The sequence below is a fragment of the Chrysochloris asiatica genome, unplaced genomic scaffold, assembly GCF_000296735.1.
Source record: "Chrysochloris asiatica unplaced genomic scaffold, ChrAsi1.0 scaffold00004, whole genome shotgun sequence".
Taxonomy (NCBI): Eukaryota; Metazoa; Chordata; class Mammalia; order Afrosoricida; family Chrysochloridae; genus Chrysochloris; species Chrysochloris asiatica.
In genome coordinates, this window is record NW_006408522.1 from 4,989,495 (window position 1) to 5,005,088 (window position 15,594).

The 15,594-nt window shown below is 39.8% G+C and overlaps 1 protein-coding gene across 2 annotated transcripts in view; it reads left to right on the forward strand.

Moving 5' to 3' along the window:
• The window catches only part of CSNK1G1 (casein kinase 1, gamma 1), a 167,573-nt gene that overhangs the window by 140,539 nt on the left and 11,440 nt on the right, over nt 1–15,594 (forward strand). For both annotated transcript variants that reach the window (XM_006831543.1, XM_006831544.1), the window contains exon 10: nt 9,876–9,982. In XM_006831543.1, the coding sequence (XP_006831606.1) occupies nt 9,876–9,982 (107 nt within the window). The remainder of the gene's footprint in view (nt 1–9,875; nt 9,983–15,594) is intronic.

Sequence of the window (15,594 nt, forward strand, 5' to 3'; positions counted from 1 at the left end):
ATAACCATGATGTACTCCATGGCTTAGCCGTGAATAGCTTTTATAGTAACATAAACTATAATGGGAGAATAGAAGGATGGAAAAAGTATGCCTATGTACGTAACAGAGTCCTGGTGTGGGTGATGTAGGATGAAGTCAGCAGTTCAAACCCACCAATCACTCCTCAGAAACACTACACAGAATCACTGTGAGTCAGAACCCATTCAATGGCACTTAACAGCAACAATATGAATGTAATGTCTAAAAATGAACGTTCAAGGCACATGCTATTCAGATATAATTATTTGTACAATTTGTTTATATAGTTCTGATAAAAATAAAACCTCAATGGATTTTTAAATTATATTCATTTTTTTCTATCACATTTGCACAGTTTTTGAAATTTAGTGATGTTGGTATTGGCTGACTTCTCTGTACACTACTGGTAAAAAATGAAATAGAATTATTTCAAATGATAATGTGTACATATCATCTTAAATCTTAAAATATGTATACTTTTTGATCCAGTGAATCCAATTCCAGATAAATATCCTTCAGAAATTCATAAGTACCTAAAACAAAAGAAAGTGTTCTGTTAGAACAGTGCTGGCTAATAGTAATCTAATATAAACAACATTATGTCGTTTAAAATTTTCTTGTAACCATGTTGAGATAAAATAATTTTAAGTAATGTATTTTATTTAACCTAAAATATGTAAATGATTTCACCCTGTAGTGAATATAAACATTATTAATGAGATATTTCACATTCTTCTATTTTTTACTAAGTCTTTGAAGTTTGGTATATATTTTACACCTACAGAACAATGACTACTGTATTTGAGAATGCAGTTTTAGAATGTTCATTAGTAACTTGCAATTCAGAGCAACTATCTTTATTAAAATGTTTTAACAAGTTAATTCAGCACTTGAGGTCCATTTGTGTATCCCAAGAAATTTGGAAGACAGCTACCTGGCCAACTAATAGGCAGAGATCCATATTTGTGTTCATTTTAAAGAGAGGTGACCCAATGGAATACAGAAATCATTGAATAATTTCAATAATATCACATGCAAGTAAAATTTTGCTGATGATAATTCAAAAATAGTTTTGAACTTCAAGCTAGATTCAGAAGAAGACATGGAATGAGGGATATCATTGCTGATATTAGCTGGATCTTGGCTGAAAGCAGAGAATACCACAAAGAGGTTTGCTTGTGCTTTATTGACTATGCAAAGCCATCTGACTTGTGTGGATCATAACAAACTAATGTTCAGATAACATTGCAGAAAGTGGTAGTTCCAGAACTCTTAAACTGTGCTCTTGAGGAATCTATACGTAGATCAAGAGGCAGTCATTTCAGCAGAACAAGAGGATACTGAATGATTTAATATTAGGAAAGGTTTGCATCATGGTTGTATCCTTTCGCCTTACCTATATAATCTGTATGCTGAGCAAATAATTGGAGAAGCTGGATAATACGAATGTTTTAGGCCAGGTTTTCTAGAGAAACAAAACCAGTGAAACTTATAAAGAGAAGTTTATATCAAAGAAATGACTTAGAATCATGGAGTCCTAAGTCCCCAGAGGAAGAGAGAGAGAGATAGACTTTTCCGCATGTCCATTATATTGGGAGTGGGTTACACCCCCAAGGAAACATCCTTTCAATTGATTGGCTACTCATAGCCAATCATCATAAATTAACTATCCACTGCCAAACAACTGGGAATTCTGGCCCACTCAAGTTGACACAGAACCCTAACTAGTACAATGAAGAAGAACGTAGCATCAGGATCAAAGGATGAGTCATTAACAAGCCGTGATAAGCAGATGACACAACTTTGCTTACTGGAAATGAAGAAGACTTGAAATGTTTGCTGATGAAGATAGAAGACTACATCCTTCTGTATGGATTGCACTTGTATTAGGCACATCAGCTGCATAAGACCTCTTTAATGTGTGAAATAGCAAAGAAGTCAGTTTGAGGACTAAGGTATACCTGACACAAGCCATGGTATTTACATTTGCCACATATGTATGTGAAAGTCGGACAGTGAAAATAAGGAAGACCAAAGAAGAATCGGTGCATTTGAATTATGGTGTTGGTAAAGAATATTGAAAGTACTGTGGACTGCCAGAAGAACAAACAAAATTATCTTGGAAGAAACATGGCTGGGTTTTTCCTTAGAAGCAAGGATGGTGACATTTCATCTTTCTTTCTTTGGGCATATTGTCAGGAGGGGCCAGTCCCTAGAGAAGGACATCATGCTTGGTAAAGTGGAAGATCAGCAAAAAAGAAGACAACCCCCCCCCCCAATTAGTCGATAGACACAGTGACAGCAACATGGGTTCAAACGTAACAATTGTGAGGATGGTGTTTTGCCCTATTGTGCATAGGATCATTATAAGTTGGAACCAACTCGACAGCACCTAACTAAACAACATCAGTTCAACATTAACTGAACAAATACTATATTTTCACACAGTGCCAGGAGATCTCTGGGTGTGATGTGATATGAAAAAAGCAAATTACCAAACTGCATGTAAAATTTAGCCCTGTTTTTATATGTGTGTCTACACACATATGTGTATGTTAGTGTATAAAGAGAAAAAAGAAAATCTAGAAAAGGCTAACACTCATTGCCATCATCTGACTCCTTTTGTAAATAAAGCTTTATTAGCTTTGTTTTATAAATAAAGCTTTATTAGCTCCTTATACCTTATAAGGAGCTCTGGTAGCATACTGGTTATAAATCAGGCTACGAACTGCGAGGTCAGCAATTCGAAACTACCAGCTGTTCCACGGGAGAAAGATGAGACTTTCTGCTCCCGTAAAGATTTATAGCCTCGGAAACCCTGTACAGGGTCGCTATGATTCAGAACCAACTCCACGGCACATAACAACAATAACACCTTATATTTAAATAATGTCTGTGACTGCTGTGTTCATGCTATGTGTCAGACTTGTGTAGTTTCAACAAAGGCTGTATGACTCACAAAGCTGTCTTTTACAGAAATATTTTGCCAGCCCTTTCTCACTATAGTTGCATGTGATAACATCTTGTATGTTGTTTTTAAACAATGCTCTAGTATTAACAATCACCATGTTTACTTCATAATTGGAAATAATATGTAAGTAATAATTTTATAAGGAAAAAGCTCCACAGTTAATCAGACAGTTCATCTTCTGACCTGTGTCCCTAGAGCACAGTGGATTCAGTTGAATGGCGTTTTACCTGTGTCCTGCTGGAGGAGTTTTCTTTAGATTAAATTTGGAGCCAATCGGAGTGTCTCTGGCAGCACTTTTGAAGAATGCAACCTTCCTCTAAACTCAGAAAACCAAGCCATTGCCATCGAGTTGATGAGACCTGGGGAGTTGATGCCAACTCATAATCACCCTCCAGGACATAACAGAGTTTCCCTGTAGAGTTTCTAAGACTGTAATCTTTTAGGAAGCAGGCTGCCACATACTTCTCCCACAGAGCAGCTGGTGGGTTTAAACTACCAACCTTTAGGTTAACCGCACTAAACCACTGCATCACCAGGCTCCTTAGCCTTCCACTGTTATTGCTGTTCAGTGCTGTCAAGTCAGTCCCGATTCATAATGACTCTGTATTGCATTTCTGAGGAGCAGCTTGGTGGGTTTGAATCATCAACCTTGCAATTACCAGTCCAGTTCTTAGCCTGTAGTGTCACACCAGAACTCCACAGACTATCGAAAAGTTTGGGTTATCAAAATGTATTGCTCTGGTAGCGTAGTGGTTACGAATCGGGCTGCGAACCTTAAGGCCAACAGTTCGAAACTACCAGCCGCTCCGTGGGAGAAAGATGAGGCGTTCTGCTCCCGTAAAGATTTACAGCCTCGGAAACCCTGTACAGGGTCGCTATGGGTTGGAACCGACTCGACGGCACTAAACAACAACAACAACATTGCTAGTCTAATAAATTACATTAAGTTCTGCCAACTTCCCTGGCAACTGGATAGGGGACAGGCAGTTATACTATTTCTCTAGTGCTATCTTAAGTTCTGCTGCTCCTCGCTGCTTCTACTGTTTTTAGGTGTAGTTTTTATAAACATGTATTGCTAGTTGCAAATTTGGTTGCTTTTTGCAAACCAAATCAACAATACCTTTGTAGCACAATCGATATATTTTTCAATGCATATATTTTTGGAAGTGCCTCACTCCCAGAGGCAGTATTGTCAAACTGTGCTTGATCTGACCTAGATGACCTGCAGACAGTATCACCCTGGAGAGAGTGCGAGATGCTGAGATGAGAAGAGTTTGCTCTGACAAGGCACATAGATACTCCCATTCCAGCCTCTTCTTACCACCGTTCCCTCCTTCCACCATTTCCACAGATCTTCCACTTATAGAAGACCTAAATTTAAGAAGACAGTGTATTTTTCAACAAGTGCATTTGTTCAACAATCAAGTTGTTTCCCAGGGAGCCATCAAGGCAAGTGGTCAGGTCCCCTCAAGGCGAACCCCCTTCCAAGACTGAAACTCAAATGGAATACACTAGCAGGCATATGGTCCTGCTGCTGACCACACTGGTCACCGATAAGGGGATGAGGGGGAAAAACATCAATGAAGTTGTGAACTAAATCTGACCACATTCAATAGACTCCTGTTAACCTGGATTGAGACCTAGTTAGCCACCAGTTTGACGAGACCTGGAGACTCTTGGGCCCAGGGCCAGGGACATGACCCCAGAGGACTAGAATGGAGTGTGAAGCAAACAGCTGATATAAAGTGAGGGTGGTACACAAGAACACCCACACTTGCAGATAGTACCCATGTGACTGCCATGGCATCAGTGGCTGGATGATCAGAACACGACTAGAGGAAGAAAGAAGAGGGGGGACAAAAAAAGCAATAACCCACTGTAAGTGGATGATCTTGGCTTATGCTTGTGGATGCAGTATGACATAGGAGCAGACAAATCTCTAGAGTGAGGATCATTCCCACCCCCTTGGTACACAGAGTCGACAGGGAGGGGGAACTTGGACATTGGCTACCCAAAATGGGGGGACTACAAAGGCAAGAAGTGACTGGCCTACAAGCTTTCAATAGGCAACCTAGCTCCAGAGGACAAAGGGAATCGTAGACCCTCCACTGAATTGCTTCCAACCTGTCTGGATGGGGTTGGTAAAAAGGTGAGGGGAAAAGGATTCCTGTGGTTCAATAGGGAATGATTGCTATCTGGTCTGACAGTGAGTTGGAAAGGTAAATGTAAATGTTTGGTAACAAAAGGAGGAGAGTGGCTGATTTTGCAGTCCAGGAGCGGAGATCCCTGGAACCGTCAAGGGAGAAAAGCGAAGTTCGAGACTGTGTCTGGAGACGCAGTGACACTAGGATTGGAGGCAGAGGCAATGACATGGATGGAAGGAGCAGCTGGGGACTCTGGACTCAGGGAGAGAGAGGGGTTGTGTGCTGGCGGCCAGGTGTAGGAGTGTGGGGTGTACCCTTTGGGTGTTTGATGATTCATGCAGGGGACCGTGATCATTGCAATGAAACAAAGTATAATAGGATAAATGTGAAGATAATGTTCACCCATGTAAACTAACACGTAAATCACAATAAAAACTAAAATTATTTAAGTTGAGGCATATAGGAAATTGTTATAAATCTCTAGAACAATGCAAGTGTAGGACTTGAAAATAATTAACATTTTAGCAAATACTTTGCTCAAAACCTTTATAATTTTCAGTTATATACAACTCTTGTTGAGATGAGTATCATTCCCATTTTATAGATAGGAAAGCTGAAGTAGAGAATTATGGAATAATTCTTCACAGTAATCATTTAAAGACTTAGACAAAAAACTTAAATTTTACAATTCAAATATGTTACTAATATTTATAAGTTAAATATATTACTAGTATTGAGGACTAAAGGTCAAAGTAGTATTTCATCTGAGTCTTTCTTAAAGATAGTACGATAAGATATTATTTGCTTTGTTATTGTGTGATATAGTTGGAGAAATGTGGAATTAATTTTAATAGTAATTGTTTTTGTTGTTAAGTGACGTTGATTTACTCTGACTCATAATGACCCTGTATAGGGTTTCCAAGAAGCAGCTGATGAGTTTGAACTGCCAACCTTTTGGTTAGCAGTCCAGTGCTTATCCTACAGCACTATACCAGTACAATAAATGACAGTAATCTCTGGCATGCAAATAAAGCTTATTTCTTTAAAATGAAGTTATACTTCATAGAAAAAGTATAGCTATGTTATACTTAAAAGAGTATAGCAACAATATTTAAAATACTAATTATTTATTATGCTAGGTAGTCCAGGACTTAACCACAGGGTTCTGTTCCAGTGAGTCTGTTGTAAATTGGTTCTGCTGTAAGCTGATTATCCCATTTAATTCTTTTTAGTTGTCATTATTGCCTTATAGTATCACTTTCTTTATAGATCTAATTTTTATTTGTCTTTGGGGGTTGGAAACATTACAACAACTGTATGTAGTACACATTACTAACAATAAAATGTGCCAAACAACCAGAAACAGACGTTCATTAAGTATGGTTCATAAATCTTTTGCCTAGACATTGTTGTATTTAACTACCATAATAATGATGAAGTTGATAGGACCAAGCTTATTAGCCCTGTCTTATAGAATTAGAAACCAAGACTCTCAGAGGATGTTGATAATAGAGCTGGGCCTGGAGTCCAGCTCTTCTGTCACCTACATATCCAGGAAGCAGTTTAATGGTTTGACAAACTCCAGCCTGAAATAATTCTTATGGGGATGCCCTGAAAGCCTATTAGTAGCCATTGATTCCCGGGCATGTGTTAGGTGAAGTTAAGTTTAAGGGGTAGGCAACTGATAAGGTTCCCAAGTAAGCCTGTTTATTTGAGTCAGATGGTCACTGATACAGCAAAGAGGTCTGGCCTGTACAATGGGGATGATGTCTTCTTTCTTAGATTTCCTGAGGACAGTGCTTCTGTGCCAACTAGTAATTCATCGAGAGCAGGAATTAGTATGAGATACATGAAATGCTATCAGCAGGTACCGTGCCCAAAGTCACCAGGTATTTCTCAGTGCTGATGTTTACTGCCACTTCATCCAGATCAGCAGAGGGCAAGGCATTGTGTTTAACATCCATCTAGTTCTTGAGTTGTTCATTAGGAAACAAGATTTCTCCTTTAACCCTTGTTCTTACAGAACAGGTTTGCTGACATTATCATTGGGGTGCTGCCAGAATGTGCTCATGAAGAGGTAAATGTAGGGCTGAGGGTGGCACCACAATTCACCAAGCTGAATCCTCTCTCCTCAACTTTTTGTTTTTGCTGTTTTCCTCCCAATTTTCTGTTTTGAAATTTTCTAATCTACAGAAAAGTTGAGAACAATGCAAGGACTGTTTTGAAATTTTCTAATCTACAGAAAAGTTGAAAACAATGCAAGGAACCGCTATATATCCTTTACCTAGATTAAAGAATTAGGGTTTTGCCACATTTGCTTCAACTCTGTGTGTTGAGTATATGTGTTGAGTTTGTGGACAAATTGTATTATCTTTTCATTCCATTTTTCCATAAGTTTTTTGAAGCCCCTCATAAATGTGGGGTTTTTTGTTTTGTTTGTGTTTTGTCTAATCCATTTGAAAGTTGCTGGCACTATCAGACTATATCCCTGAATACTTAAACCTAATACTTAAAAAATAGACATTCTGTCATGTAACCCACAATGCCATTGATACACCTAAGAAAATTAATAACAGTACCATAATCTCTAGTATACAGTCCATATCACATTTCCTCCATTGCCCCCAAAGTTAATTTTATCATGTCCAGGATCTAATCAGTGGGCATGCATTGCATTTGGTTTTGATTCCAATTTAGTTTCTTAATTACTTAGTCTCTTGTAGTTTGTAACTGTCATTCCTGTATTTAAAAAAAAGACGTTTTTGAAAGTCCAAACTTGTTAGCCTATGGAGTGTCCCACATTTTTCATTTGTCTGATTTTTTTCCTTTCATGATTAAATTCAGATAAGATATTTTTTGACAAGAATACTAGGTAGATATTATTGAATACTATCTACCATATCATGTCAGGAGATAAATAAGATTTTGGCTAGGTTGCTATATTAATCAGCGATGCTAAGTTTGATCACTAGCAGAAACATGGGTCTCCCTTGGGCAAGTCCAAAGTTAAATTTTTTTTTCCCCAAAGTTAATTTTGTAGGTTTCTTTCACATACTGTTAAGCAACGTTTTAATGTTTTTTAAAGATTTTATTATTTATGAAAACAATTAAAATTTCCAATATAAAAAAATGGTGTGTATAGACTACCAGTAAACAGTATTTACCTCTCTACCCCTTTGTCTTTGATTAAATATCTCAAAGACTTTTTATACTAGACTTTTTTTTGTCTCTTTCCTCCCTTTATGACTGTTGAAATTTTTGCAAATTGACTACTGGTGACAACCCCAGCTCTTGAGACAGTTAAGAAATAAATCAGTACGCATTTATGAAGGAAGATTCATAGTAATAGGAACATTTGTTGAACCTTTCCCATGTACCAGGCACTATACGAAGTACTTTCTGTGGATTGTCTGCATTTAGTAACCCAATTAGGTAAGCTCCATTATCTCCCCATTTTACAGATTAGGAAGCTCAGGCACAGAAAGATTGAGGATCATGTCCAAGGATCCACAGCAAGCAAGTGGTGAAGCTGGGGTTCACCCCCAGAGCTGACTCATTCTAGAGCCCAGCTCGTATGCACTGTAGTGTGCTGCCTCTAGTGCTGTGCACCAGGTATTGTACCAGATGCTGTCTCTTCCATTGCCTTGTATAGTTCTCACATCAACCTGTAAAAAACATTCTCAGATAGATGACTTACTTACCCAGGGGCATGTGATAGCCGAACCGTTTATTCTATTTTGTGGTTCTCTCCCATGTTTCAGCCAAAGTCTTTAACAGCAGAGTGGTTTGTCCAGCGGGGTCCCTTTTCCCACTCCCCAGCACCCACATAAACAGGACTCCTGTGCTGGAAATGAGACCAGGTGGCAGAAGCAGCCGCACAAGCAAGAGAAGCCTGATCGGGTCCACATTAACCAGATGACAGGAATGAGAGCCTTCAGTTACAGTTCGGGGACCATCAGTGAGAAGTGGGAATGACACTGAACCTGAAATAAAGGTTGTTGACATAAGACTGGTCTTTCAAGGGAAAGTGTTTCCTTACCATCCACTCTCTCACCAAAGAGGATATGACAGTCTTGTTATTTGAGTACCTTCAAACCAGTGATCAAAGCCATGAAGAAATTGCTAAAGGAAAGTGTGACTGTTTATAGTTTCTGGTGCCCACTTTTTATTTCCTTTTTAGAATTTTTTTTTTTTTTTTTAAAGCATCCCGACTGAAGCTACATAATCCTAGCAGGATGAATGGAGAGGAGAACTTACCCACTGTGTTCAAGGGAGCAAAGTGACTTTTAGAAGTCAGCTATGCAGTTACTTTTACTTTAATAAAAAGCTGTGTGCATTTTTGCTATATCAGAGAATCTACATGTTTAGGATAAACTTCCTTCAGTCTCTGCCATGGTTAAATCATTCCTGAGTGTTTCCATTTATTAAAAGAAGCAATAGGACTTATTTTTACAGGGGTTTTTGAGGATTACATCTATACACATGCACATACACAGAGTAGGCAGTCAATATAGAAGATATTATCATGATATGATCAAGTGCTATGGGTCCGGGATCCTTGATATAAGATACCTTCCCAAAATTAGGACAACTGGCCCCTCCATCCAAGGAAAACAAACATTCCAGACACTGTTTGGCTCGGGTTCTAAGCTAGACACCAGGTCTTCCTTAGTGACCTCTTTGACGCTGACAAGAGGATCCTGTTGCCATGGTGCCTGTCACACTCTATCTTTCTGTTTCAGGTGGTTAGCTCAACCAATGGAGAGCTGAATGTTGATGACCCCACGGGAGCCCACTCCAGTGCACCAATTACAGCTCACCCCGAGGTGGAGGTAGTGGAGGAAGCTAAGTACGTTCATCTTTCAAGGGGGCTCTTGAGTCATGGGTTGAAGAGTCTCTCTATGTCTCTTCCTCTCTGTGTGCTGCCCATTTCAGACTGAATTCTTCATGCTTGTGTCTGCAGCTTCCTTTTTTTGACCATCTTATTTTTGCATGGTAATGCAAGGCTGCTGCTGCCCTTCTTTAGCTGTGAATTCTGGGAGATTAGTTCTCTTTTTTAGCGCACATGGTTCAAAAGACTTAATCAGAGCTGTGGAGCTTCTTCCTCCCTATGGGATATAGAGAAAAATATACCTATCTAAACCATGGCCCATTCTTGAACAGTATTAGTACCGGGTTCTTAGCTAATTACTCTGGGTGTGTAGTCCTAGAGCAAGGATGTCAGAGCCATTTTATTTTCTCTCAATCATCCTGGATTTAAGGAGACTCAGATAAGTGAGGCAAGAAAAATAACCTCTGCACATGTGAGTGAGAGAGTCTTTGGGAATGAAAGGAAGTCACATTATTCCCAAGAGGATGAGGCGGTTACCCCACATGGTTTTCTGCTTCTCTTGCATGTGTATGTCTTGCCCTGCCCATACCACCACTACGTACGCTTTGGTGCTCTCTGCATGGTCTGTGTTTAAACTCTTAGAATCTGGGGTAGAAAGTGAAATAACTGTGGATTCTGCTGTAAAAGCAGCATTTCTATCACTGATTTCCCTTTCTTCCTCCTACCAAATTCAGACATAGATTTAAACTCCCAAGAAAATATCAGGTAGGGTGATACAGTTCCCTCACAAGTCAGTAATTTGCTGCCAACCCAGATATGTATGATGTTTTTGTTACTGTTTTTTGAAGGCTTTGAGAAGGTTATCCCGGTGTCATGTTCTCTGAAGCAGGCAACTGATTTACAGTGTTCATATTCTCTTTATCGTCTCTTGAGTCCTTAAACGGCCTAAATGCAAGTCAGAACAAGTTCTCTCTCTGGGTGTATGCTGGTGAGAAGCCAGCCAAGACCTGCATTTATTCTCCTTCCAGATGCGTTTCCCATGTGCCCGTTCCCCGTGACTCACTTGCCCATGTACTAATGAGCTCATTTTTACCTTCAAGAGGTTCTTGCTTTGGAAAACTGGGGCTTGAGCATACCTAGCCAGTAGATAAAAAACATTGAGGAAGACTTGGACTCTCCTGCCTAGTCCCTGAGGACTGTTGGCAACTTCAGGTGCTAATCTCCTGGTTTCTATACGGTACTGATGACATAGGAGAGAGAGCAAGCAGAGGGAGTTTTTATGCCAGGAGGAGACCCTTACTACGGAAGCAGGCTCCCTATTCTTAAAGATTCTGGATTTCTAAATGGTACTCACAGTTTTTCAGTTTCCATGACAAAACTACATAAATAATTAAGTACTCTAGCATTCTCAACCTTGGCTGTAACTTAGAGTCACCTGAGGAATCTTAGAAAATGCAAACACCTGATAAATAATAAATCTAAATCCTGACCCCAGAGTTTCGGATTTCACTGATCTGGGGTGTGGCCAGAGCACTGTATTTTTTAGATGTTCAGGTGATTTTAATGGGTAGCCAAGTCTGGGAACCAAACATTGTTTGGGCTTTTCTACCTCCCTCTCCATCCTCAATTCACCTTTGTGAATTGTACTTTAAAGACTAAGTTTAGCACAGGATTTAAGTATTCTTTCAGTGCAAAGATAGAATGGACTGTCGACTTATAAAATGCCCTACACAGGTTTCTCAGTTCATTTTGGTAAATGTGTACTCTTAATTGTGTATGTGAGTGTGGTGTTTGTGTCCTATGTGTAAGGTAGGGGGCAGTTTACCCAGGTAGATCTCAATCTTGTGTATTTTGTTCTGGTATCATCTAAGCCCTAGGATATAAAGAGAATTTAAAGTTTTAGCAAGAAGGGCCACTATGCCTCGTTGGCCCCAGGTTTGGACCTGCTGAAAGGTGTGGAAACTGTAGGTGAGCGATTGTATTTGATCAAATGCTACCCCAAAATTCATGGCTTGGCATTTTGTGTGCTGGTTCCCTTAGTACTTTCATAAGCTACGAATTCATCCTGCCCAGGAAACTGTCAGGGCATAGCTATGTGCTATTCTCTTGGCCTTCTAGAAGTATGGGGAGCCAGGAGGGAGTAGCCATGTGTTCACCTGCTTGCTCGTTTTTATGGGAAGAAGTCACAGCTAGAAAAGCACAAGACGTCCCGAACAGCCTTTCATTACATGCAGCTGTGATACCATTTGTCCATGCAGCCTGCTTGTCGCGGAAAGGGGGTTGTTGTTTCTTTTGAGACTCAGCTCTGGGACTTGGAGACTATATGAAACCGTCATTTCCAACCTTCTGATTCGGGGTTTCTCACCCAGCTGGTTTTATGTAAAGGAGAGAAACAACAGTCTTGGATTTCGTTCTATGTACAGATGAACATATGACTTCCTTTTTTCACTAGCTGCCCTTGTTTATGATTAGAAGGGTAGTAAAAACAGTTGGTTTTTCTTACAGTAATAACACAAGGAATTTTGGAGTATCCACTGACTTTGGCTATAATTTAGCAAATATGGACCTCATTTCTCCATAGAATTAACAAAATCGGGTTTAGGTCCTTCGGTGGCAATTTTACCTTAATTTATAGCAGCAACCCCTTTCCCTCTAATTCCTCTCATAAGAAAAGTGATTGTCTCTTAAATCTTTTATCCCTTTGTAGAGGAGAAGCTAACTGCTGGTTGCTTTGGTCAGGAATGTTAGACTTGTAGAAGGGACAAGCACTTCTCTGCCCCTCAGAATACTTGACAGACCTCATGTGAGAACCAAAATGGCTCAATCTTGGTACCTGGCTGGGCTGTTATAGGCACGGTTTCCTTGCTACCTTCCTAGAAATTACCTAGGAAAGCCCATCCTAGGGCCCCTCCCAACTCTGCATTTTGCCTTACCCCACGTTGAGATCCATCCAGCACCTATCAGATCCTGTCCCCTACAATTTTGAGTGGGGACCTAGTAGCCCCCGACTTGAGACCAGGTAGCCCCACAGGCCCAAGGGAGGCCTGTTTACCCTCTCCCCTTCCCACCCCCTTTGACAGGAAGAAACTAAACACAGGCACGTCCTGCATGTTTGCATGGCTCACAGGGTGTCGCTTCCATCTCACCTCTGTGGACTAATCTCTCTCTCTCTCTCTCTCTCTCTCTCTCTTCCTTTCTGTGTTTTTCTCTTTACACACTCTGTAGCTGCCTGAAAATGCTCAACTTGTGGTGAGTCCCTCTCTCCAGTCCACATGCAAGGGGAGTGGACCAGACTAGGCTGGGATTGACAAAGCCAAACAAAATGCCTTTAGGAACACAATGAATGGCTTACATTTGCCATCTTGTGCCATAACCCGCCAGACTTAGGAACTAGATCCATCCACAAGGTAGAATGGGGCAGGTCTGTACCTAGGAATGAATCTTTCTTCTTTCCTCTCAAACCCACCTCATCGCTGCCTTCTCCTGCCTAAATAATGTCCCACTCCAGAATTACCTCTTTATTTTTTTAACTGCGTGAATTTCCTTCCAAATAAATACAACCAGATATTATTGGAAGGAAAGGGACAGAAGTAGGATGAGGTTAGAGTAGCATTTGTTTAGATTGTTACAGCCCAAAGGACAGTGTTGTTGCCAGATAATCTCACATTTTGTGGCTTGGTCTTTAACCTGGAAATTGGCTGCTTTGGAAAAAAATCTGACTTTATGATTCAACTGGTTCCTCCCTCTCTATAGTATGAATTCGTCCTCCCCCCAAAAAGAGAGCTCCTTCTTGGGGGAGAGATGGACCTTTTGTTGTTGTTACTGTTGTTGTGGGGCTTTTTGTTTTTATTGTTGTTTGTCCTTTTTTGTTTTTAAATTCCTTCTAAGATTAAATAGTGAGCCAAGGGTTGACTCAGCTAAGGTGATATTGGACCCTGTCTTTTTCCATTCCTGGAAAAGGCTTCTCAAAAGCATTCTTGGAAACAATAGGGAACATATGGAAGGGGAAACCCTACTGAATCCCTACGTGGTGAGGAACATACATTCCTGCTACAAGACAGGGGAGCCCTTCTTGACTCTTGTGCTAGACACTGCCTGTGACCTTCCTGCTGCAGTTGAGCTTGCTGATCTGTTGCATCTGGATTTGTAACTCCACATTGTCTGTGTGCATAGGGTCATACTCTACAGATTCTGTCAGACTCAATGACTACCCTCATTACTACCTAACTTTCAGTGACTGCATTGGGCACCAGTTTCTCTAGCCTAAAGCAAATTTCCTACCGGGATTCCCCAAGTAGCAGGGGTATAGTGCAGATAATATCAATTTAATGAAGATAGGACTTTGTAAGCATAGGGTATCAAGGAGTATATTTGGCCTGTTCATTTAGCAGACAGTCGTCTGTATAATCTGACATTGTCCTGCTTTGTTTTGTTTTTAACCCTTGTGAGGTGTCAATCACATAATCTTGAATTAGTACATGCTCATCCAGCCCTGTGCTTGGAACTCTTAAGGAGTCCCAAGGTGTAGACCCTATTCCAAAGATCTTAAGTACCACCTAGCTGGGGAAGATCAAGTACAAACACAGGTGTAGAAAGCTAAGTCGTTCTCCAGGGCATTTTGTCCCTTGAGAGGCTAAGAGGAAAAGAATCGTTGTGGATAGGACCAGTCAAGGAAGACTTGGGATTTGACTGGGACTTGAGGCAGGTATTAGCACAAAGGAAGGATGTACAAACATGACAAAGAAGGGGAGCATAAAAAGATGACTAGTTGAAGGGGGAGCATCCAGGAAAAGGTATAAAGGAGACATTAATTCTTATGGGCTTGCCTTTCGGGAGGTGAAAGAGAAGTCACTGTGAAGTTAGAAGTGGGTCTAAGTGGTTTTTCATACTTTTTTTAAATTTAGCATCTTTAAAAGCACAAAATCATTAAAAAAAGAATAAATTCACTTACTGCTTAAAATAAAAGGATATGAATAAAAATTGACATAATGTTAGTGATCTCTCTAAAAATCATGGTTAACAGGTAAGTCTATTAAAATATTTCTGCCCCCGTGAAATTTAATTTACCTTCCTTAATATTAATTTCAGGACATTATAAGAAAATATTTTTTAAAATCTTGAAATACACATGATACTTGGCTTATTGAATATATTCACACTCATTAATTTTTTGTTGTTGTTAGGTACCATTGAATTGTTTTTTTTTTTTTAATTTTTTTATTTAAGGTTTTTATTGTGGATTGAGTGAACGTTTACAGGGCATATCATCCGTTTTACATTCAACAAATCATACACCTTGTTTCATTACAATGATTATAATCCCCTCCGTGTACCATCAGATAACAGTATTTCTCTCTATCTACTTTAGCTTTTTAAAAAACAAACAAACGAAAAAACCACTCAGGCATATATGTTGTTGTTGTCAGGTGCCATCGAGTCGGAACCGACTCATAGCGACCCTGTGCAGCACATTTGCCCAATGCAGTACGTCGTCTGATCTCTTGACTGCTGCTTCTGCGAGTGTTGATAATTGATCCAAGAAGAATGAAGTCCTTGACAACTTCAATCTTTTCTCCATTGATAAGAATGTTGTTTATTGGCCCAGGAATATATAATAATTTATATCTCCA